Consider the following 24,777-nt stretch of genomic DNA (forward strand, 5'->3'; position numbering starts at 1 on the left):
CCAACACATCCAATGCCCTCCTCTTTGCTCCGGTCGCCGTTCAGCTACAAAATCCCTGTAATGTTGATTTCCTGCAACATTCCAAACGGCTATCGAATTCAAAAATGCCCAGCGTAGATGTCCCTGAGAAGGTCTGGACCGTTGCTGGAACGGGCCGGCTCATCGCCAACCGTATCACCCGCAGGAGGGTCCAGGTGATGATCAAGGGCTCAAGTCCGTGGACTCCGTCAAGCGGGCGGCAAAGCTGACCGAGGCCCAGCAAGTGATGCGTGAGGAAGGCTGCGTACAACACCACTAGTAGATTGCTTCCTTGACTAAGGTACAGGAGGAAAATTTAGTCAAATACTCCCTCCGTTTCTAAATATAAGCCTTTTTAGATATTTTAATACAGAGTACATACGGATCTATAAACATATTTTAGGGTGCAGATTCACTCATTTTGCTCCATAATTGGAATATCTAAAAAGGCTTATATTTAGGAACCAAGGGAGTAGGATGGAACGGTTGCAGAGCTGCACAACTCATGTGATTTTATGGCAGCGGCTGCATAGCTTCTTAACATTTAACTTGGCTGTGGATGGAACTTTCTCCACAACATATTTTTCAATAGCCCATAGACCTTTGTGGGCGTGCATGATCATACTCCTGCCTATCGGGCGGCATTCACCAGGAGATCCCTCGACACAACATCCATCAGTGTCTTCCCGATTATCATATACAGTGTCCAACATAAGGCACTCGAGTGAAGTTGCATTCTCAAGAATATGGCAGGTTAGTTCGACCATGCTCTTTGCAGAGCAGAAGCCCATTATACTGACATTCTTCATGTTGCAATACTGATGTCCTGGTATCCGTCTCATGCTTGAGTCTCCAGCAGAAATCAATTCATGCTTTACTCGAGTCTGTGATACCTGCGTCCATAGGAACACAACACACGCTAGAGTTAAATGGTTCGACAGCATGCAGAGACTAGATATCATAGTTGAAAGCACACCCTCTGTTCCTAAATATAAGACGTTTTGGCAGTTTAAATTAAACTGCCAAAAACATCTTACATTTAGGTTTAAATTAAACTGCCAAAACGTCTTACATTTAGGAACATAAGTAGTAGAGGAGAAGTGACTTACACCCAAGATAAAGTTCTCCAGGACAGGACAAGCATCCAGAAAATAAGCTAGAGAAAAATAATCATAGGCTGGCGAAAATCCCCCCAGCTGTCCATCATCAAGAAAGATCTGCAGGTTCTTAAGGTACAGGAGTTTGACAGCTAAGAGTGGCGTACTGAACATCTGCATATAGATGAATAGGTCTAGGTTAAATACTTCTTCCCTAAAAAAGGTTAAACATATTCCATGACACGACTACTGCTATATGAATAGTGCCTGCATCTGACAATCAAATGTACTGCTAGCCATCCTTTCATCAAAACAATAAAGGAAAAACTGAAGTTTGAGAATATACCTCTTCAGCCGAACATACGCTGAGGAATTCAAGATTTGGCATAATGAATGGAAGCTTGGAACAAGCATAATGAACAAGGTTAGATTCATCGACATGCAGCATTTGTAGTTCTTTCACTTGCAATAAATCTCCAACTGCAAGTTTCTCTAGGGCGCCATCAATGTGAACAGCGCAAACATTTGGAGCTTTATTCTCTATCACTTCCAGAGCTGTGCAACGAAACACTGTCAGGCAGTTGAGCCGATGTAGCAGGGAAGGTATCTTGAGGCAGATGATCTTGTCACAACGATTCAGATTCAGCTCTTCCATAGCAAGAGAGTTGGAAAGAAGGTGTCCTAACTCATCTCCCGTAATGTGCACCTGATACAGTTGCAGCCTTGTCAAGCAACCAAGTCCCGCTGTGGGATGGAAAGCACAACGGTTGAGGTTAAGATGTCGAATCGAGTTTCCACTCCCATTGAGTAAAACTGAGCATGGGAAGTCGTAATTAACTGTGTTGCATCCTGCAGGCATTGAAAGTATGACTTCTTCAATCCCAGGAGTAACAGCAATCTCAAGCCACCTGTTGAGGTAACTGCTGTCAAAAAAAGAACCACAGTAGCGAAGCTTGAATGTCTTCACACCGCCCGAGTGTCTTTTCATAATGTGGTCAGCTCTGTTGGTGAAAATCCGCCCCAGTTCCTCTCTTCGACATGCATTTCCAATCAGGCCCAGTGTTTCACTATTTAGGGTGAGGTGGGGATGGCATCTCCAGGAGCTCCGAAATGTTTGAGACACACAGCCAGCTCGAGCAGCATCAGTCAGTGGCAGCAGGGACAGTATATCATGCCAGATGTCCTGCAAACACAAGAATAGGAGAAAAGTTAACACTGGAATTGTATAGGCAAGTGGATCCTTTAACCAGGGGGAAATAGGACCATATGCAGTAGTATCACGCGCCAGGTGCTCTGTGAAACGTCTGCTGTATTACAGTGTTAAATAGCAAAACAGAATGCGATTGTGGTGGGTAAATTAAGCATTACATCAAGAAATGGTTTTCTTGACAGTGTCATTAGTGGCCTTCCTAAAATGTGGCCTGTTTTATTCACTAAACAGCGGTATTACTTGTTCCTAAAAGGCATAACACTGAAGCCCATGCTCTAGTGGGAATTATGGAAGTAGGATAAAATGTGCAGAAGCACACCATCTATTTTTTTTCCGTGAAGAAACATGTTCCAGAAAATAACTTCAACAATGTAGTGAAATATCACACTTGCGCTCAAGTTTATCAAAACAGATAACTTTGCCAGTTCTTGAAGTTCTGGAACTCTGAAAGTGCGTAATTGTATGCTTCTAGGCTCATTAAGACAGTATGAGAGGAATTCTATGTAAAGTAGCTCTAGGTAGGCTTCTTAACTTGTATTTGATTTTTTTCAGTGACTAAGATTTAACCGAAATTGCTGAACTTGTTGGCTTTAATTTTGTGATTCAGAAAAGGACAAACTAGAGACTGTCACTTAAGCAGCAAGAATGAAACTGACAGTAAATGTTTGGCCAGGAGGCGAATCGTGCAAAGAAGCATACAGAAGGTAGCAAGAAGGCTTCAGAGAATGTTGGAGGAAAGAACATTTGAAAGATAAAGACGTGTGAATTTAAGAAGGGAGAGTTGGACTAAAGATTGGCAAAAGCTCTGGCTTACATAATCATGGAAGAAATATCGCTTGTTCCTTCAATTAGGACCATTTGTCTTCAGACAAATAATCAAGTACTCAGAAATAATCTGTAGACTGTGCTAGTTAGGCTAGAAAGTGCCTGCTTGCCATTGAGATCATGGCTGGACTGTTTTCTGCGGCAAGGATCAGATACAAGGTTTCAGTGAGGTGACAAACCAATCTATTCAGGATGCAGAACCAATCTATTCAGAACGTGGAACAGGCAATTAAAGTGATATGAAACATATGATGACTCTGGAGAAACGCATGGAGCAAGTTTTACCGTCTTGTGGTATATACATTGTTTATTTAGGTAATTCTGATATCTTTTATGACTTTGGTAATTGATAAAATTACAGAAAGGTAGCCACATTCATTATGCTGCTACAACTTGTTTTATTAGATTAACAGTCATAAGAGATGTCAGAATTATGTAAATAAATTTGGACAAAAAAAATTACATTAGGGGGGGGGGGGGGGGGGGGGGACTTGTTATGGCCGGTTTAGCTATGCCCACCGGGCAATCTTAGCCCACAAGTTATCTTAGGTTAATTCTGATGCAAGTTATCTTAGGTTAATTCTTCTGCAAGTTATCTAGGTTATAAATATAGGCTGTAAGACTCTTTTTGGAATCAAGCAATAAGAATATTATTATCCCTATTGCCCGGCTCCCAGAGGAGCCGGAACCCTAGCCGCCATCTTCCTCCTACGCGACGGCGCCCAGCCGCCGGCGCGCCCGCTCATCGCCTCACCCCGCTCCATCCTTCCCCTACAACCTACAGAGCAGGTCCGGTAGGATCCCTGGTTCTACCAATTTGGTATCCAGAGACTTGGGTCCGATCATGTCTTCGTCAACACCATCACCGCCGCTGCCCATCTCCACCTCCGCGCCGATGACGTCCGCCCCGATGACCACCGCCGGGGCCCCCACGCTGTCGGCCCGGTCACCACCGCGGGCTCGTCACCACCGCCGGCCCCCATCACTTCCGCGCCGCCGCCAGCCGCCGTCTTCACGCCGGAACAGATGACCAGCACGCTGCAGCAGCTCGTGACGGCCGTCCAAGGGCTCCACATGCACCAGTACCACCAGTACATGGCAGGAGCGTACGGCCTCCCGCCAGCTGCGCCGACCGCCACCTACGGCCACCCTGCGCCGTGGCTGTTTCCGGGCGCACCCGCAGGTGGCGGGCCCCCGCTGTTGCCGTTCCAGACGGGGAACTCCAGCGGGCCACCACCAGCCACCGCGGGCCTGTGGCATCTGCCGCCGCCACCATCGACGGCGCCCCTCTGGCACCTGCAGCCGTTGCCGTCCCCGGCAGCCGCTGCCCCCGTCCAGCCCCCGCTGCTGCCGCTGCACCCACCGGCGCCGCCCTGCCCAGCTCAGGGGTACCCTCGCCGACCGGCCTCCCGATCCATCAGGTCCGGTTTTCGCCCTCCCCGTCGCCACTTCCAGCGTGGGCGGCTGGGTCTTCGCCATCGCCGGTCTACACCACGGCCCCCGAACAGCCAACTCCGTTCCCGCAGTTCGGTGGGCCATCCGGTTCCGCCGGTCCCTACCCGGAGTACTCCGACCAGGCGCCACCTGCCTCGCTGCTCCGCACCTCTGAGCCAGCTCGACACGGCGCTCCGACCCAGACACCGCCGCGGTTCGCCAAGATCGACTTCGCCACCTATGACGGCACGGAGGACCCCCTCAACTGGCTCAACCAGTGCGACCAGTTCTTTCGCGGGCAGCGCACCCTCGCATCGGAGCGTACCTGGCTCGCCTCGTACCACCTCCGCGGCGCGGCACAAACCTGGTATTACGCCCTCGAGCAGGACGAGGGCGCTATGCCCCCTTGGGAGCGCTTCCGCGAGCTCTGCCTCCTTCGCTTTGGGCCTCCGGTTCGCAGGAGCCGCCTAGCGAAGCTCGGCCGCCTTCCCTTCACCTCCACGGTGCAGGACTACGCCGACCGTTTCCAGGCCCTGGCATGCCATGCGTCGGGTGTGACGGCGCAGCAGCGGGCTGACCTCTTTGTCGGTGGACTTCCGAATCACATCCGCGTGGACGTGGAGCTTCGGGGCCCCCAGGATTTCCAGTCGGCCATGTACTACGCCCGCGCGTTCGAGCGCCGCGCGGTGGCCATCCAGCAGGAATCACTGTCCCGGACCGCTGGGTTGCTACCCGGGCCGGATTCCGCGCAGGGTCGGCCTGCGCAGGCTTCTGCGGCACCCCTCGCCGCGACCGCGGCGCGCCCGTTCCGCCGGCTCACCTCAGCCGAGCTACTCGAGCGTCGCCGCCAAGGGTTGTGCTTCAACTGCGACGAGCCCTACACGCCCGGCCATGCCTGCCCGCGACTCTTCTACCTGGAGATTGCAGACTACATTCCGGAGGACGCCGTCACCGTCGACCTGGCCACCCCAGCTGTCGAGAAGGTGTTTGACGCTGGTTGATCGCCTCCAGGAGTTCCGCAAGCGCTTCCCCACCTTACAGCTCGAGGACGAGCTGTTTGTGCAGGCGGGGAGAAGTGTTATGGCCGGTTTAGCTAGGCCCACAGGGCAATCTTAGCCCATAAGTTATCTTAGGTTAATTCTTATGCAAGTTATCTTAGGTTAATTCTTCTGCAAGTTATCTAGGTTATAAATATAGGCTGTAAGACTCTTTTTGGAATCAAGCAATAAGAATATTATTATCCCTATTGCCCGGCTCCCAGAGGAGCCAGAACCCTAGCCGCCATCTTCCTCCTACGCGACGGCGCCCAGCCGCCGGCGCGCCCGCTCATCGCCTCGCCCCGCTCCATCCTTCCCCTACAACCTACAGAGCAGGTCCGGTAGGATCCCTGGTTCTACCAGGACTGGACTAGGTGAAAGAGTTAGCAAAGGCAGAAATAAAAGGGCCTAGCCTAGGGTTTGCCCTATGAGATAACAGCAGGAAGTCGCTTCAATCTTGAATCTTGCAATCTAGGAGCGACGGAAGGGAACGATCCCTTGGGAGATATGGTGATTTGTTCTTTCAAAATACTCCAAGCTGCCATGACGAATATCTCCATGAACAAAGGGCAGGACCACCCCTGCCTCCCGGCCCGGAGTGGACAAGGCGAATTCTATCACCACCAGCAGACCAGGAAATACGGACAAATGCCCAGCAAGCGACGCTAAATAGACGAAAATATAGGTGCTCCACTGTTTCTTCGACTGCAAGGGTGCAAAGTGCGCAATGAACATCATTCCGAACATTATAATGCCTTCTCTGAAGCATCTTTCTAGTATTAAGGCGATCAGCAAGCAAGAGCCAGGCAAAAATCTTAAGCTTCATAGTGCATTGGGATTTCCAGATCCATCCAAAGGCCCCGTCAGCCAGCAGGTTTTTGAAGAAGAATCTGTAATTTTTCAGCCCTGGTAAATGTCATTAAGCTGGAACACATCTCGCCACCAGGAGGACCCGCATGGGTCAGAAGTGTGAGAGGCATCATTACCATAGTATGTTGACCAGATAAGGTTGATCCATTGCACGTCATGCTTGTTATAGAAGCAATGGAGATGTTTGAGCAGTAGCCCCATGTTCTGTACCTTGATATCAAGATTTCCTAGGCCTCCACGATTTTTGGGGCAACACACGAGATCACAGGCAGCAAGCAAATTGGACTTCCCCCCTTGTTCAGATTTCTTGCTCCAATGACATCGGCGCCTGATTTTATCAAATTGTTCAACCAACTTGGGAGATACCTTGATGGTGCATATGGGGTATAATGCAATGGAGGTGAGGACTGAATTGAGCAACGCCAGCTTGCTACCATAGGAGAGCAAGGACAGCGATCAACCAAGAGCGTCAAATCAGCAAGAGTGGCGCGTCGTCCCCATCGGAAGGCTCAGGTATGTGAACGGCGTAGTACCAACAGACCACTGGAAAATGGCAGCCAATTCCATGGTAGTCTGATCCAAAATGTTTATGGGTACCAAAATTGATTTCTGAAAGCTGACCTTGAGACCTTGTAGACTCAGCATAATCCAAGAGCAACTCCTTCATGAGTGTAGCCTGTCTAACACATGCTAGCATGGCTAAGATCGTACTCCACTACGGCTAGCACAAATACGAGTGGTAACAGGGGGGCACCCTGTCGTACAGATCTACAGCAGGCAAATTGACGGCCAGGCACACCATTGAGTAATACCGAGAACTAGGAGGTCAGTGATTGGAAGATGCATTTGATCCACCAGAAACCATTTGTCGTCAAAGCCCATGTGTCGCATGATCTCAATCATTGAGTGTTCTTTTTACAACTGTGGATTGTACAGCAAACGTGCCTAGCATGTGTGTTGTAACGTTTTAAATACTTGTGCCCAGCATTCCGAGGAAGCTGGTTATTTGCTCTTCACACTTTTAACAACAAATTAGTGAATGAAGTCCTTAATTAAAAAATGTTGTCACAGCTTACATTTAGCCTAGCTACAGTTCCATTGATTTGTGAAATAGAGTGGCTGGCACTGAATATCATTGTTCGGCTAGGAATCCTCAGCGTTGTATTGGCGTACCTTTGGAAGATCCGGCACTGAATACCTTCTCCGTTTGCGACCTCGGGGGTTATCAACTTGTCGACCGGGCAAGCCCTTTCGTTTAGCCGCTGAAGCAATCGACATACCTAGGACATGACACATCATCCATGGTCATGGAAAGTGCAGACATTAACATAAAGAAAACAACAAACTAGTAGTGTTTTCAGTATGTAATGTACGCTGGGTGTGTCGTCTCGAACCGTAATATTGTGTCACCATTTGGTCAGTGAGTCAGTTACTTACCAGTGCGAATTGGGGTTAGAAAAGAGATCTATAGGTTACTCAAAGAGATAAATATCTTGATATCCAGACATACAGCAGGATTATATATATCCAAACAGCAGAAAGAGTAAAAATCTAGTCTTTTCTGCATAATACTAGTATATCTGCACAAAAAACAACTTAGGCGACGCGACGGGAGGGAGGGGCAAAGATCCGACTTACCACGGGATTTGATTTTCCGGTGGCGCCGATCCTGCCGCATGGACATCAACCGGCTGAGCGCCATCAGCCCCATGATACCCTGCTGAAGCCGACACGAGAATGAAATCGGGGCAGGTTCTGCCCCCCCCCCCCCCCCCCCCCCCCCCCCCCCCCTCTCTGTCTATTTGAACCCGGCAAAGGTGACCACCTTCCCGCCGTCCCAGGTTACAATTTCGATTTTGAATCGGACAAAGGGAATTCGCGGGGGAGGAAACCGGATCGGCGCCGCCGCGCACTATGGCAGGGCTCAGCAGCGTGAACCAAACCCTAAGCTAGCTTCGCGAGTAGGCCTTGCTGGGCCTCTGCCTCGTTCTGGAGGCCTGCCTTTTACCAGCCCATCTAAGAGGCCCAGTAGCAATATGGCTGGACCAGAATTTTTTTCTGAAAATATACAGTGAAATCATGAGTTAAGGAAGTAATCTTTCAAAAGTTATCATCAAAATCCTCTTATGGGGACAAGTGGCACAATGCATGTATGTCATTTGTTGTCAATAGAAACCAAGAAAACCAAAAAAAAAAAAAACGTCCTGATGGAGGAAGTGTCCAACATGTGACATGTGGCGACGCTGAGGCGCACCACGTGGTGACGTGGTGTGCTCCCACACCTTGAAAAATGTCTGTTGGATGTCCCAGCCAAGGGGTAACCCACAATTAGTTGCTCCATATACTGTTATTGTTACATTTCACAAATGAATGACAATTTTCTATCTTTTATTTTGAAGCATTCCGATGCCACCGAAAGAGAGGGGAAGAGAGCCCCTCCCCCCCTTCATCTTCTTCCTTGATGTTCCCCTCGATGGGAGAAGAGTCCCCCCCCCCCCCTCTGTGGCGGCAAAAAACTGTCAAAGGAAAAAACGAGGGTTTTCGATCTATTTATGATCCAGGAGTCCAAGAGGTAGTGGAGGAGCCTCTTACGCCGCCCACGCGTCCTATCCACGCACCCTAGGACCAGGGCGTGCGAGCCCTGAGTGGCCACTCTGCTTGATCTTTGGCCCATCTCTTCATTCTTCAGATAACACTTAGTTTTCAATTTTCCAAGAAATTTAGATCTTCGTAAAATAACCTTTCCGGTTAAACCAAGAACACTAAAAACATTGGTTGACACTTAATTAATATGCTAGTCCATAAAATGATAAAACTATGCCTATATAACATGAGTATAGTAATGAAATATAACAAAAAATGTAGAGACGTTTAGGACGTATTACGTTCTCGACACCCATCATGATCAATCACATGTGTGGATGAGGAGGATCTCCCTTACCTGGGAGTAGAGGGCTGAGAGAGGAAAGGACTCCAGTAGGTTCCCAAGTGGGTATGATGGTGGTGAGAGGATTCAACCATGGCGGGTGTGACGATGGTGGTAGGCGGAGGGAGGGAAGCAGACGTGCATCACTACGGTCTCCAAAGGATGATGATTCTCCTCCTCACTTACTTCTCTTGGAGATGTTGCAGATTGATTTTCCCAATCTCTTGCTTCAAATCCACACAACATACCGCAAACATCTCCGTAACATCATTTCACCACACCTCTTGGCATGTGCATGTTTCTATCACTTCCGACGAGTCTGATTCCGCTTAGACCGCATTGCATCCTAAGCCGATCACCACTACGAACATGGTGATTTTTTTACCAATGTGAATCTTCCTTTGGAATCACAAATGATAGCCCTTATCGGACCTGCTTCCTCGTCTACGAAAAAAGAAGCATCGACCTTTAGCTTAACGTAGCATTGCTCAGGTAATTAGTTGTTGATATTTAGATATAGTTCAGAACTTTTCACTTGGTTGAATTATTATATACTTTGCATAGTTATAATAAGTTGTATTTTTATGATATTTCCTCTGATGCATAGTCAAACATAAAGAATTGACCAACACGGTTAATAAAATGATAGGTGTTTTTGAAACAATGAGTGTAGTATAGTTCTGTGATTAAATAAGGAATTCATTTCTATTAACCAAAAAAAGAGGCGATTAGATGGATTTCTGGGCAAGACATTAAAAGAACACTAGATTGGTGATTGTTTACATCATTCTTGATAGTTTGGCGACCGCCAACGACTAACTGAACAATTAATCGCCTGAGACGGCCTTCTCCCACAACACTAAGCACGATAAAGTGCAGAAAAGAAACTATTTCAATCATTTCAAAACACAGGGCGTATTTTGTTGGTTGAGACAAGAATTTGTCTGACAATTACTTGCAGGGATGGTCACAAGAAACCAACAATCTTCACATCGTCATAGAATCTCCAAGTCTTATTGCACTATTCAATTTGCTACGGATGCGGTGCAAGGGTGTTCAACTGAATTACACAACTGTTTTTTTAAGATATTCATTACACCATTCTGGGTTAAAAAAACGGAGTTACATCGTACACCTACTCAAATGAGCAATGGCAACAGCAAGCAGCACGTCATGCGACCGGAATTTTAGTTTCATCAACCTTCCACCATGATCTTGCATTCTTGCTGCTAGTGCCCCGGTCAATGTGGTTGTGAAGCATGAAGACTGATATTGAACTTTGCTGTTTTCTATCAAATAGATGATTCATGACGATTTTCATACAAATTCGTGTATAAACGAAAACAAATGAGCTTATGGTCACCTGGATCATCAAACGACGTTTAGACAGATGCTCGTAGACCTCATACTTGGGAATCGCAAAATCATCTCCAGCACCTTAGCAGTATGTTGCACAAAACAGTACCCCCTCTAGCACCTTAGCAGTATGTTGCACAAAACAGTACCCCCTCTGTTCACAAGTATAAGATGTTCTAACTTGTATCTGAGTTGGATGTATATAAACATATTTTAGTGTGTCTGTTCACTCATTTCAGTCTGTATGTGGTCCATATTGAAATATCCAAAACATCTTATATTTATGAAATTAGCAAATACTATGATACTGAACATAAAACAAATGGTCCATATGTATGGACATGGAAATTATATCATAGTACATGCCAAGGAAATTAATTGTCATCAGGGCATATCAGATTAAGTTACCTGCCAAGTTGCAGTACCATCGTCTGGATTTTTTTTATTTATGCATGCAATGCCAAGAAGGCAAGAACAGAAAGGGTTCAAACAACGATGATGTCAGAGTTGGTACTATGAAGAAGACTGGTTTAATTAACCACGGATTCAGGAGGCTTTCCACCTTCCAAGCATTTCACTATCCAACAATTTTAAAACTTCCAAAGGCAAAAATACCAGGAAGACTAGATAACAACGGCGTGAGGACAGTGAAGAAACCTATACTTTGGGCTCTGTTTTTGTATACACCCTGTACAAGTGGCAGCAGTGGATATCCTATGTGTTCACCTGGGAGTTCCAGCTCAGCCACAAGAACACAGGCAATGACAAGATTGCATAGCCAAACCCCACCATCCACAATTCTCTAGCCAGGATTCCAAAATAGGTCTTCGTATTCTCCGCGGATGTCTATATTGAACTCCAAATGTGACCAGGATTATTGTGATTTACATCCCTCACTGGATGCGATGACAACAATAATCGCACCAAGGCGAACTATAAGGTTAATTGTAAAATATAATTACCATAGCCGATGCTAGTCTGAGCTAAGTTCTCTATGTCCCCTTCTTGGTATTCTTTGCTCCAACCTCCCTGGTTTGTCCTACTTTGGCATGACCAAGGTCTGACAAGGCCAAGCCCAACAAATACCAAGCAGAAGCACATGCCGTATCTATAAACTCATTTGCTAGGGGGGGCTAGCATGAACTGCTTAAGCCATATGCTACTTCCTTTCACCACCTAAGAGAGGAGGGAGGGAATGGGCTCACGGTCACAGGGATGCGGTTCTTGCTATGTCAAAGCAATTATCAGCAGACTCAAGCCCAGATGCCTTGGAGGGAAGCCGCACCGTTGCGAGAGCGGCGTCAGATGCGTTGAAGGGAAGCCGCAGCGTTGCGAGAGCCGTGCCAGATGCGTTGGAGGGAAGCCGCAGCGCTATGAGAGCAGCATAGTCAAGGCAGAAGTAAGGCACGATACTCTTCAGGATATTCTGTACTCTCAGCAGAGCTTCGAGGGAGATGAGATTGGGGCACCATCACCTCGGAGGCATTCCCCGAAGGTTCGTCCGCTTAACCTGGATTGCCCTTATGGGGACAACTCCCCCAGTATCCAGGATAGCTTCTCCATCGACAGGGTTACTCTGAGGAGCCAACGCAGCGTAGCCAGGAGAGTCAGCTTCAGGTCTCCTGATCACTCCGACATATTCATCATTCCCGCACGCAACGATCCTGCTGGTTATTACTCCAGCGATGACGAATCCACAGAGAGTATAAGCGAAGAAGGCATTGGTGCAAAGAGACCTCGTGGCGCCATAACCAGATACTAAAAGGCGCCTGCTATCTGGTACAACATCAAAAACCAAAACAGGAAGGCTGGAAGAAAAGGGGTTCACAACCAACAAGCTCATTGCTCAGGATATTTCTTCACAGAAGATACTTAAATGGTACTGAAGCAATAGACTAGATGGCTTACCCAGGAATATGATATTTGCCACTTTATACTCTCGAAAAGATATTTGCCACTTTAAGGCCTAATATATTTCATGCAGTAGTATATGTACTTTTGTGTTTCTTGCCCTTCACTTTTCAACCTATTGTATTTTGTCCACCTTGCTATTCTGAACTGGAGTGTATCTAAGAAAGAGGTTATGTACCGTACAGAATATCCTACATATGCAAGTACAAAAGCACTTCTTCCATAAAAATACTCATTAAGCTGTACAAGGTTTATTTTCTAAGACTAGGGGCAAAAGATAAGAGACGTGCACATATGACCTCATAAAACAGCCATATCTATAAGATACATTCATCAACAAAGTGGCAGTTCCTAATGTGAACATACGTTCAGTGGATCAGGATGAGAAACACCAGGTGTTCTACTTCTGTACAGTTAGCTATATTCAGATTTGAAGCCTTCTGTCAGAGCAACAACCTTCGAAATTAACTTTGGCTGTAGCCTGGAAACAGCTTTCCGAATATCCTATAAAATGATAGTTTTGGTCAGATATGTAGCGTTCTCACACAACAGTTTGATAGTTCACTAGCTACATACCTCAAGACTATATCGATTTGAGAAATGGGTGAGTATAATTGCCTCATTTCTAAACCATTGGGAATGCTCCATTATCTAGGAACCATAAAATGGGTTTATGTTAGTGACTGATAGTACAGCATATGCAAATATCTACTCATCATCAGAACTGTCCCAAAGCTCATTAGGATGGCTAAGGGTGTTAGTCTGGGAACCATTACCTCAGACAGATGCATGTGGCCATGTTCTCGAGCATGATCAACATCGACTTGGTCATCTAGGAAGGTTGCCTGCCAAAATTTTGAAAGATGTTGGCAACCAAATGATAGAGGTGCAGAACTGGAGGAAGTTCAGATAGCCTTTGACATTTATACTGATGAACAAACTAGCAGAAATAATTATCCTACGCACTCCGTTTCCTTTTACTCCGCGTATTAGATTTGTCCAAGGTTAAACTTTACAAAGTTTGACCAGATTTATATTAAAAAATATTGACATCTACAATACCAAATAAATATTGACATCTACGAATGTGATACTTGTACTCATATATAAGCAACAGTGCGATGTTACAGAGCCCACTTTCTAACATCTATCGGTATGTGATGCAAAGAACACCATCCTATTATACTATTAATCACTGTCCATCTATTTGCTTCTTAACCCAATCCCATGCTCCGTGATAGTATCAAATCACTAAATGTGGACAGTTTCATAGCATCCCACATTTTCTTTTCTTTTTATGTTACCTAATAATGTAAGTACATCAGGGACAAACACTTTGGCCATCTGTGGAGTGATGGGATAGAACTTGACACTACAAAGGTGTTTTCAGGAAAAGAAAAGTCTGAACAAAGCAACACTAAAGTCAAAAAATACCTCAGTTATAAGAACCTTTGCTCTCAGTGCATCCGCATTCCGTGGGTCAAGAATAAAATCAGATGTTGTATCTCCGGTAAAAGCAACTTCTGGGTACAGTATGGTATCTGTAATCTAATAAAACATACAGTGAGTTACAACATAAGAAACATTTCTGATTGAGAGTGCAACAAGAGCTCACCTCAGAGCCTGATTGCTTTAATTTTACTATTTGACTTCCCTTCAAGTGAGCATACTGTTTTTTCAGCTTTCTTCTAACAGAGTATATGACGTAGCCCTTCATGATATTCACAAGGAAAAAGATGGGACAATAAGCATTAAATTATGTTCAATAACTGCATGGTGAGTAACTCTATTATTCAACTGAGTCAAGGAGCAGTACCTGGCTGGGTACAGTATGGTGAGTCTGAAATGGTCTGGCAACAAGGTCATTGCGTATTTCATATGTTTCTCCTGAAAAAGAAATGCTGCACTTTAAGAAGTAAACAAGGAAAAAACAAAAGGGCCAACGGTGAAATGATCTCCATACCCAAGTCAAGAGCAACTAATTCAACTTCCAGGTCAATTCGACTCATTCTACGATGGATCTGAAGCATCTCCTCAACATCATCCCTTATGCACGGAGGTACAAATACGGTTGGAGGCTTCAAATTGTAGAGGCCACGGGTTGCTATATACATTGGAAGACCACCCTGAAAAGTTACCAATTTAGCACATAATAACCGATCTATTAGTGATCTTTCCCTAGTTCAAGTGGATGTAAATGTGGAAATATAAGAATATATGGTGTTATCACGTTGTAGCAGCCAAGGTAAGTCAGTAACTGGAGCATATGGGAACAATGAAATACTACCTCTGTAACTTATAATAAGAAGTTTTTTGACACTATACGGGGGGAGTAGCAAATAACAGAGCATCTCGCCTTACTTTGCATTCCAGCAGAGAAATAAGATGGCATAATTAAGAAGCTTTTGCTAACTCTCAAAAGTGCAACTGATAGAGCAAGATGATTATATTTGATTATTGGAAACATTATGCAGCCTAATTTAGGCTAACTTACCCCCAACTATTGACGATGGTGATATTATCCCTCACAACAGTATCTGACTATCTTGCTAAGCAAATTAACTTACCAGTTACTACCAAGTTACCATTATCGATTACTATGAACTCAAATACCAATATACTCCCTCTGTAGACTAATATAAGAGCGTTTAGATCACTATTTTAGTGATCTAAACACTCTTATATTAGTTTACGGAGGGAGTACTATATTAAGCAAACAGTTCAGAGGAAAAGGTTGATTATAAATGCAAAATGAATCATGAAACATCCAGAAATTGTTACTTAATATAATGCATCACAAAGAACATGTTTCTCCAGGCAAGGTGCAAGTACTGAAACACTGTCTATTCCTGTAGAGAAGTTATAAGAGCTCCACCTCGCAATGGCGCATCATAACTTAGGCAGCCACCGCATATGCAAACCAATTAAACCAAGCAGAACAGAGATGAGACGAATCAGAAAAGGACTCAGATGCTCACGATGTGGTCGAGGTGGGCGTGGGTGATGAAGAGGTGGTCCTGGCGCACGGCGAAGAGCGGGCCGCGGCCGATGTCGAAGGCGACGTTGAGGGACGGCACGGTGACGCAGGTCTCGTGCCCGCCCACCGAGATCCCCTCGACGGCGTACCCCTCCGCCTCCACGCCCTTGCGCTGCACCTGGGCGCGCGCGCGGCGGTACTCCTCCTCGTCGGTGAGCGCCCGGTCGAGCACCGAGAGCAGCCCGCTCCCCGCGCCCCCGCCGGGCCCGGGGACGGTGGAGGCGGCCGCCTTCTTCGAGGCGAGCGTCCGGAAGCGGGAGGCCGCGCCGGGGGTGGGGGAGAGGAGGCGGCGGTGGGTGAGGCGGAGCGGGGCGACGGAGAAGAGGGAGGTGGTGGTCGCCATTTCGGCGTCTGGCTGGAGCTGGGACGGCACGAACGGTGGCGACGGTGCCGGGGGTTTGGGGGTTTTGCTGTGCTCCCAGGTCGAGGATAACGAGACGTTTTCGCGCCGGAGCCCCTGCCTTGTTGCGATATTGTTTTTCCATGGCGCAGGCAGTGGCTACTGATTTTTAAGTGGCTTCATGTAAGATACTACCTCCGTCCTGGTTTATTGGTCCCTTTGTAATCTGTGTCAAATTTGATCAAAAATTTAACTAACAAAATGTTAATGCATGTCAATAAAAATTATATCATTGGTTTCATATTTGAACATAGTTTTTAATGATATTTTTTTGGTGACATGCATGAAGATTTTATTTGTTAAATTTATGGTCAAAATTTGACACGGAATACAATGAAGACCAATAAACCATGACGGAGATAGTACCTGGGAATTAGAAAACCATATTTCATATGAGATTTAAAATATTGAGTATTACAACATGCTAACTTTTATATAGAAGAACATATTGCAAAGACATACTCCTCTAAAAATCCAAGCATCGGACAATGTCATAAGTTCAAGGCCAAAGAAAAGAAGCAAGTGCCATGAAAAACAAAACAAGTCTGGCTGGGGGCACAACACAACAAACCCCTAGAAATAAATGACTAGCTAATCCAGCTCAGGTGACGGTGGAGGAGTCGGAGGTGCGAGGGGTCCCACGGAGGAATGAAGGCCGACAATGATCACGTCGGTGTAGTCCCAATGTCGCCACTTGCTAAGCGGTCGCCAGAGCTGTAGGAAGCCACAAAATTTGTATATAGCGTCAGTCGCACACTGCGAAATCATATGCTCGATCACAAGTTTATTGCGCAAATTCCATAACGTCCATCCTCAGTGGCGGAGACAGGGGACCAGCAGGGGCCTGCCCCCCCCCCCCCTAACACTGGATTTTGCAAGTAATTTGCTATGAACGGTGATAAAATTAGTACTCCCTCTGTCCGAAAAAGCTTGTACCTCAAATGAATATATCTAGCATCAAGTTAGTGCTAGATACATCCATTTGAGGGACAAACTTGGGACAAGTATTTTTGGACGGAGGGAGTACTAGTAAATATCTATTTTTCAACACTTTGGCCCTCCCCAACCAGTTTTAGTAGCACTTGGCCCCCCTAATACATATTTTCTGGCTCCGCCATTGTTCATGCTAGTGCGCCAATGGCAACCCATAGGGATGGGCGGATCTCACAAGGAGAACTAAGGGCCTCGCAAAATAAATCCGGGAGGGTATCGTGGCACCAATTCCCGCCCACTACATCCCGGAAGCAACTCCAAAGGAAGATCGCTACCGGACAACGGAACAAGATGTTGGTATCCTCCGGCACGTCACAAAGAGGGCATTGCCCATCACTAGGACCATTGCGTTTAAGCACCTCTGTACCCGAGGGCAGGCGGACATGCACCCATTCCCAAAGAAAGATCTGAATCTTCATTGTCAATTTAATCTCCCAAAGGAGATTCAGCTCCTGCGGTCCAGGAGTGGCCAACAGTGCCTTATAGAGAGACTTAGTGAAAAACAAGCCACTTGGCTCGAGATGCCAAGATATGGCATCAGGCACTTGGCTCGACAAGCCACTCCTCTGTAAAGAAATATATGATCATTTAGATCACAAAAATAATGATCAAACAATCTTATACTCCTTTACAGAGAGAGTACATGTTAACTTTTATTTTATTGAAAAATCAGAGTGAGTGTCACCGACTAAAATCTGGAAAATGAATTAGTAGTGTAGATTAAGCACACGTACCATACCAATTTGCAAAAAAAAGAGAGAGGAAGACACTTACCATAATCAGGGAAAGAGATGGGGTCTAGCTAGTCTCCGCCTCTCTCCACAGGCTGCTCTATCTCCTTCATCTTCGGGCAGCCAGAGATGTGCAGCGTCTCTAGGTTTGCAGCGGCCTCCGCTGGTCCACCAATTGACACAAGGTCTGGACAATCGCTGATAAATAACTGCTCCAGAGATTCAAGGCTCCTCCAAACTTCTCCCGGGATGGCTGTTATGTGGGGGCATTCACATATCTGAAGCGAAACAAGTGACGTGAGGTTCTGCAGGCAGTTGGGAACCCACGCAGATACATCCCCAAACTGACCAGTAAGAGCCTTTGGAGCGTCGACGGCAACACCAGTCCCCTCTGCCAGTCCAGACCAGGGCAATCATAAATCTCCAGATCCTTGAGACCAAGGAAACTTGCGAACCTTTCTTGTGTCAGGAGTTCATCAAGGGTTGCAAGTTTATTGCAGCTGCTAATGATTAGCACTGTAAGGGATGAGAACAATGTTGTATTTCTGGCACTGCACCCGCAATGGGACAAGTTGATGGAGACTGCCGGCTTGACAGATATAAGGAGTAATTGACAAAAAAACTACCACATTTCACGTATCCGTCCCACAGAACTACCACATTTTAAAAATTGACCGAAAACTCCAGATTAATACTAATTTTGTGACAAAAAACTACCGGCAGCGTTGATGATGACCGTTTTTATGATTTTAAACCTGTTTATGACATGTGGGACCGGCAGCAAAGTCAACTCTGTTTATTTTGACCGTGAAGTTAACCGTTATGACAAATGGAACCCACACGTCATCATCAACCTTCTTCTTCTTCCCCTCCTTCTCTGTTTGACATTTCAACAAGCACCTTATGTGCATCGGGCAGCACCACCATGCCGACGCGTCGACGCCGGTGAGCAGCGGCAGCCCGTGGCACCGGCGATTCTTCCTCCCCCGATTCCCTCACCCGCGCCGCCACCCACGGCCGACCCTCTTCTGTTCCTCGGACGGACCTTGCCGCCGGGCTGCGCTCTCATCACAGGACATGACAAGGGAAGGAGGAGAGGGAGATCCAGCGACGGCCATGGCAGATCGAGCACGCTCCTCCGGTCCTCCCTACCAGATCCGTAGCCTCCATCCGGGGCGGAACCGGCGACGACGACACGCCGTGCGTGAGGAGACGGGTGGAGGGGCTCGCGCTGCCGGGACAGAACCTCCGACGACGCGGCCGTGCCAACCCTCTCCTCAGGCGACGGCGGCGGCCTTCATTCTCTCTCGGTGGGGAGCTTGCTGCTGCGACACCGGTGATGGGTTGCATATGGTATTCCACACACCGGCGAGGACGACCATGCCAACATCAGTGGCAGTGGCGCACGAGCTCGTCACCGCCGGTGGTCTCCATGCACTTGCGCATGCGCGTGGTGCCAGTCGATGGTGGTGCACGCCATCACCCGAGCCTGGGGCCAGAGCTCTACTTGTCCTCGCCGGTGTCCTGCTCTGCTGCTGGTAAGGTGTTCGAGGAAATGCCAACAAGAAGAAGAAGAGGAGGAAGAAGAAGGTTGGTGCTAACGTGTGGGCCGTTAGCCGTTAGCGCGGCAGCCGTCCTGACAGGTGGGCCAGCTTTGTCAGAAAGGGGTTTAAAACGGTTAAATTGGTCTTCAACTTGACCTGGTAGTTTTTCGTCACGAAATTAGCACTAATCTGGAGTTTTTGGTCAGTTTTCAAAATGTGGTAGTTTTATGGAACGGATACATGAAATGTGGTAGTTTTTTGTCAATTACTCTAGATATAAGAGACTCGCACGTTGCAATGTTCAAACTCTGTAGGGCCGGAAGATGTTGTAGCGGTGTGGACGTGAAACAGGAATAATATAGAAAGAACCCAGTGAGGGAGCAGCACTGGATATTGTCCGCGAGATTACCAGAATCACCCAGCACAGGCCTCTTGAGCGATGGCGCCACCAAACTTTGGGAGCAGATATTTGGGCAATGGACCACCTCCAGTTCTTCAAGGTAACGAAACCCCCCAAATCTTTCAGTTGGTAGGTACACTAACCTCCCGCATCTTTTAATTGTTATTTTTCTGATTGTTGGCACACAAGTTGGATGTAGAAAATGTTCAAGGCTTGATAATTTGTGGCAACCAGAAATTGTTACATTTGTCAGGGAGAAGAAAGTACAACTACCATCAAATGATGTTAATATTGGCAATTGTTGTAGCTGCCACCAGTTTGGTAGAGACACCTGGATAATCCAAGAGTAGCAGAGATCGGGAACTGGTGGGAAGTTGTACGACATTAAGCACTTCTGCTTTCTCATAGTTTCGTTGTCCAAGCCTCGACGAAGACCAACGTACTTCCAGACCGTGAAGATAACTCTTGTTCTTTAGTTCCGCCTCTGTTCCATCACCATAATTTAACTGGTATTTTGAGTAATATTGAAATCCACACAATTCAAATCCTCGGAAAGTGATCAAGTTACTGAAGTCAGCAGAAAGGCTTTCTAGCTCGATTTCCCTGACACGTAAAATCTGCAAATTATAGAGGCTAGAGAATGTTGGGGGAAGAAATCTCTTCGGAGGACAAGCTGCTCTGGAAATTTGAAGGTACCGGAGATGTTTCAAGTTGCCAATACTATCCGGTATCCCATCTGTACAGGCATAAAAAATCACGCGCAAACGCGCAAGTTCATTGCACCAGTGAGCCATTACAGAAGCTGCAATGTTATTCCCTGAGGACGTGGTGCACAGTAAGGTACGCAGCTTTGTGTGCTTGCGTAGGCTCCGAAGTTTGGAGCAATCAATTTCATTTTTAGAGAGTATTGACAGGTGACGAACAATCTGTGGAATCTTGTGGAAGTCGCTCTTTTTTCCCAAGATGAAGCAGTCATGCTTTGCAACCAGTTGGACCATATCATGAAGCAAGTCATGGATTACATATGTGCCGCGTACTTTCTGAAAGAAGGATCTACTTACAAGGTCTTCAAAGTACTGGCAAGCAATATCTTGGATTGGAATGTCCCCCTGAGGTTCCACGAAGCCTTCTGCTACCCAAATACCAGCTAAAGTATCCTTCTCAAATTCATGATCTTTGGGGTACACAGCACAAAATGAGTAACATCTCTTCAAGTAGAGTGGCAAATAGAGGTAGCTCAACCGAAGGGCTGGCAAAATGTCAGTTTCCTCTTGACTTAGCTCCCACAATTCACTCTCTAGAACATTATTCCAATGTCTTGTGTCAAGGTTCATTCTTAACAAGCGCCCAAGAGTCTTGGCACCTAAAAGAGAACCCTTCAGCTTAGGAAGTATGCTTCTACCGATGTGCTCTAGCTCAGGATTATTGTTAGAACTCTCAGATCCAAACATGCACAGTTTGAAGAAATTCCAAAAGACATTATCCTTTAAACCATTTAACTTAAATGGCTTCATTGTGCGCACTCCATCAGCAACCTTTTGAGACCTAGTGGTTACCAACATCATACTTCCCTTTCTCACAGTTTTTAAAGGTGCACAAAATATCTTCCAACACTGCCCATCCTCCTTCAATGCATCTTCCCACATGTCATCAAGGACAATTAATATTTTTTTTGTTGCGCACACTTTTGCGAAGAGTATGCTGAAGAGTGTCCAACTGGTCGGTTATTTTCTCTTTTTCAGAAAAGGATTAAATGGCACTAGTAGGAAAAGGGGCTTTTACCCCGGTTTGTAAGGGCCTTTTGTCCCGGTTTTTGAACCGGGACTAAAGGGTCGTTACTAAAGCCCTAACCCTTTAGTCCCGGTTCTTACACGAACCGGGACAGAAGGTCCTCCACGTGGCCGCTGCTGCCAGCCCAGGCAGGGGGGGCCTTTGGTCCCGGTTGGTGCCACCAACCGGGACCAATAGGCAGGGCCTTTTGTCCCGGTTGGTGTCACCAACCGGGACCAATAGGCATCCACGCGTCAGCATTTCAGGGGCTGGGGTTTTGTTTTTTTTGAAAGGGGGGGGGTTGGGGGGTTAATTTAGGTGTTTCATATATTGTGTTAGCTAGCTAATTAATAGAGAGAAGTGTCCTCTCTTATCTCCGTGCTTGGTCGACGCTACGTACTATATACGTATGGAGAGGACTAGACACGCTAGCTAGTAATCAAATGAAGGAAACAGAAGATCGTCATGAACATATGCATACAGAGAGAAGTGATATCGACCACCTCTCCTTCTCCGAGAGATTGGTCGAACAACAAGTTCTCGTATATCTATCCGACACTACCGGCTACATATATACAATAATTATCTCTTACAATACAATCTCCTAATTAAATTGTAAGAACACAGGGTCCACATAGTATTCTTCGTTTTCAGCGATCACATGGTCAAGGAAGAATGCCGCCAATTCCTCTTGAATTCCTCGCATACGATCTGGTGCTAGGAGTTCATCCCGCTTCCGAAACATCTAATTTGAAGAAGGGGGTCAATACATATATATATGAATAAATGAAACTCAACACAAATGATGGTAATAAAATAAAATTGTGAATATTATTGCTTACGCACTTCATATTGTTCGTCAGAGTAGCCCCGCTCACAGGTCGTGTAGCGGATGGACTCGCAAACGTAGTATCCACAGTAATTATTCCCGGGTTCCTGCCACAACCACTTTACAAGAAATAGAGGTCAATCAAACTGATAAGCAAGCATGCTAAATGGTATTGATGAAACTAGCGCTTGAATCACTAGGAGATGCGTGGAACATGCTACTATAGTACTTACTTTCGGGTGTTTAAATTGCAGCTTCTTCGGCAGTCCCGGAGCTTTTGTGGTGAATTTTCTCCAAACCCTGCCAGACAAAGAAAACAATTACTTGATATCAGGAAATGAACAAAGTTGCTGATATGGTGGATAATGATCGATTTAACTTACTTCTCGAGCATTTGAGTCATGTTCGCATAGTCCTGGGGATCTTTTCGTCTCGAGTCTAAGACGGTTACTACTCCCTGCTCAAGCTTAATCTCTAGGAGAATATAGTGGAAGCTGCGCATGCATGCATAAGTCATCAATTACATTACCATAACCTGGACTAATAAGGGAAACCGAATATGCACAAGACAGTAACACTCACTTGAAGTTGTAAGGAAAGAGTATTATATCTTTGTTTTGATTTAATACCAACGATCGTAGCAAGTTGGCCTCGGCTTCTTTGGCATGTTTTTCAACCGTATATGCATCTATGAGATTTGTGTTAATGAACCCAATATCACCGATTTGTCTTTTCTTCAATTCGGCGATCTTCAATCTGCATAATATAGTGAGGATAATTATAAATACATGCAATGAAAGAGCTGACCTATATAGAGAGACTTAATGACAGAAGTAGTACTACTTACAGACAGTAGCAAGTGATCGTTGTTTTATCGAGGGCCTTTTGATTGTAAAACTGGAAGAAATCCTCAAATGGAACATTCAGCAGTTCAATTCCAACGAGGTCATGCTCCGGTTTAACTCTCAGCGTCAAAGTATTCATCCCATCAGACTCTCTGCAGGTTTTCATGTACCAATCATGTAATCTTCGCATCATCGTTGTTAGAGATCTTTCATCTTTGACGAGAGGCTTCCCGTAATGGTATTTGTGTTCGTCCACCTCCATGATTTCATAATGTACATCGTCGGGCAGGTAATCTCCAAGATTGCTATAACCGGCCACCATCCTCGGATCATTAGCGACGATGTCTTTTGACACCTTGAGCGGGGGCACGATTGGTTCGCTTGTTCGCCGAGCTGGGCAATTTTTTTCCCAGCTCGTCGTTCTTTTAACCTTTGATCACTGACAGTACTTCCCGACCGCTCCGCTTCGGCATATGTCTTTGCAAGAATGCGCTCATAGTTGCCTCTCGGCGGAGACTTTGGTGGTTTTGTCAGGGCAGCCAGAGTGCGCTTTGCTTTCACCGGATCTACCTTCTCCTCCGGAGGTGGATGTTTCTTTGCTTTCACCCCTTCAAAGAAGTTTGTCACTTCGGCTCGCACGATCTTCCTGGTTTCCTCCTCGGTCCTCTCGTATGGTAACTTCTCTGGAGTCTTCAGAGAAGGACCGAATCTGTATTGCCTCCCGCCTCTGGCAGCTGTACTGCTAGACGCCGGCAGAGCAGACGGAGCGGCTGCGGCTGTCTTCTTTCCTTGCTTACGAGGCGGAGGAGAAGGACTACGACGCGCCGGAGCAGCCGGAGCGGCGGCGGGTCTCTTCCGCCCTTGCTGACGAGGCGGAGAAGGAGGAGGCTGGCTGCTCTGGCGCGCCGGCGCAGGCGGAGAAGGAGGCGGAGTGCCGCCACGCGCCAGAGAAGGAGGCTGAGTGCCCTGATCACTCGCCAGAGGAGGAGGCGGAGGAGGAGGCGGAGTGCCGCCACGCGCCGGAGAAGGAGGCTGAGTGCCCTGATCACTCGCCGGAGGAGGAGGCGGAGGAGGAGGCGGAGTGCCCTTACTCGCCGGAGCCGTCCAGTTCGGAAGGTTGATGAGCTCCTTCCGCCATAGGCATGGAGTCTTCAGAGCAGAACCCAGCCGAGTCTCCCCTTCACCGGTAGGGTGGTCAAGCTGGAGGTCCTCAAATCCCTCCGTTATTTCATCCACCATCACCCTAGCATATCCTTCTGGAATCGGCCGGCAGTGGTAGGTTGCGCCGGGTTCAGGAGGTAAAACAGAGCCAACAGCCGCCTTGACTTTGAAGTTCTGCCATTGCGCCATAAGGTGGCAATGTTGAGACTCCGTGATAGCATCCACGGGGTAGCTAGCAGGAGCCGTCAAGACATGCTCCGGCTGAAGCAGCTCGGTGGAAGCCACGCTGCTTCTCCGCTGAGATGGCGGTGTAGCTTCGGGGGTAGTTTCGGCATGTCGATTGCCGTCTCGTTCCTCTAGCGCTTGAACCCTTTCGTGCAGCT

General features: G+C 46.8%; 2 protein-coding genes and 1 pseudogene across 2 annotated transcripts; all 3 read right to left on the minus strand.

Annotated features, from left to right (window-relative positions):
* Nucleotides 1–333: 333 nt before the first annotated feature.
* Nucleotides 334–8,255, minus strand: LOC123121886 (putative FBD-associated F-box protein At1g61330). Its single transcript, XM_044541981.1, has 5 exons — nucleotides 8,130–8,255; nucleotides 7,665–7,771; nucleotides 1,462–2,298; nucleotides 1,128–1,289; nucleotides 334–911 (listed from the first exon to the last, which is right to left on the minus strand). The coding sequence occupies exons 1-5, from the start codon at nucleotides 8,200–8,202 to the stop codon at nucleotides 522–524; spliced, it is 1,569 nt and encodes a 522-aa protein (XP_044397916.1). The 5' UTR covers nucleotides 8,203–8,255; the 3' UTR covers nucleotides 334–521.
* Nucleotides 8,256–12,882: 4,627 nt separating this feature from the next.
* On the minus strand, nucleotides 12,883–16,165 carry LOC123121887 (tRNase Z TRZ2, chloroplastic). Its single transcript, XM_044541982.1, has 8 exons — nucleotides 15,663–16,165; nucleotides 14,648–14,810; nucleotides 14,501–14,571; nucleotides 14,300–14,395; nucleotides 14,119–14,232; nucleotides 13,461–13,529; nucleotides 13,261–13,335; nucleotides 12,883–13,188 (listed from the first exon to the last, which is right to left on the minus strand). Exons 1-8 carry the CDS (start codon nucleotides 16,062–16,064, stop codon nucleotides 13,099–13,101), a joined length of 1,080 nt encoding a protein of 359 aa, XP_044397917.1. The 5' UTR covers nucleotides 16,065–16,165; the 3' UTR covers nucleotides 12,883–13,098.
* Nucleotides 16,166–17,916: 1,751 nt separating this feature from the next.
* LOC123120654 (disease resistance protein RPP8-like) overlaps nucleotides 17,917–24,777 on the minus strand; it is a 31,134-nt pseudogene continuing 24,273 nt past the window's right edge.

The sequence above is a fragment of the Triticum aestivum genome, chromosome 5D, assembly GCF_018294505.1.
Source record: "Triticum aestivum cultivar Chinese Spring chromosome 5D, IWGSC CS RefSeq v2.1, whole genome shotgun sequence".
NCBI lineage: Eukaryota > Viridiplantae > Streptophyta > Magnoliopsida > Poales > Poaceae > Triticum > Triticum aestivum.

Bases quoted from the DNA above. Each gene is read 5' to 3' on its own strand.
- LOC123121886 (XM_044541981.1), bottom strand. From the start codon at position 8,202: ATGGGGCTGATGGCGCTCAGCCGGTTGATGTCCATGCGGCAGGATCGG. The intron at 7,772-8,129 runs GTAAGTCGGATC...GTCATGTCCTAG, and splicing joins CCGGAAAATCAAATCCCGTG to GTATGTCGATTGCTTCAGCG. The intron at 912-1,127 runs GTAAGTCACTTC...CTATGGACGCAG, and splicing joins TGGAGAACTTTATCTTGGGT to GTATCACAGACTCGAGTAAA.
- LOC123121887 (XM_044541982.1), bottom strand. From the start codon at position 16,064: ATGGCGACCACCACCTCCCTCTTCTCCGTCGCCCCGCTCCGCCTCACC. The intron at 13,530-14,118 runs GTATTTTTTGAC...AAATTTTGGCAG, and splicing joins CAAAGGTTCTTATAACTGAG to GCAACCTTCCTAGATGACCA. The intron at 13,336-13,460 runs GTAATGGTTCCC...TATGGTTCCTAG, and splicing joins GCCACATGCATCTGTCTGAG to ATAATGGAGCATTCCCAATG.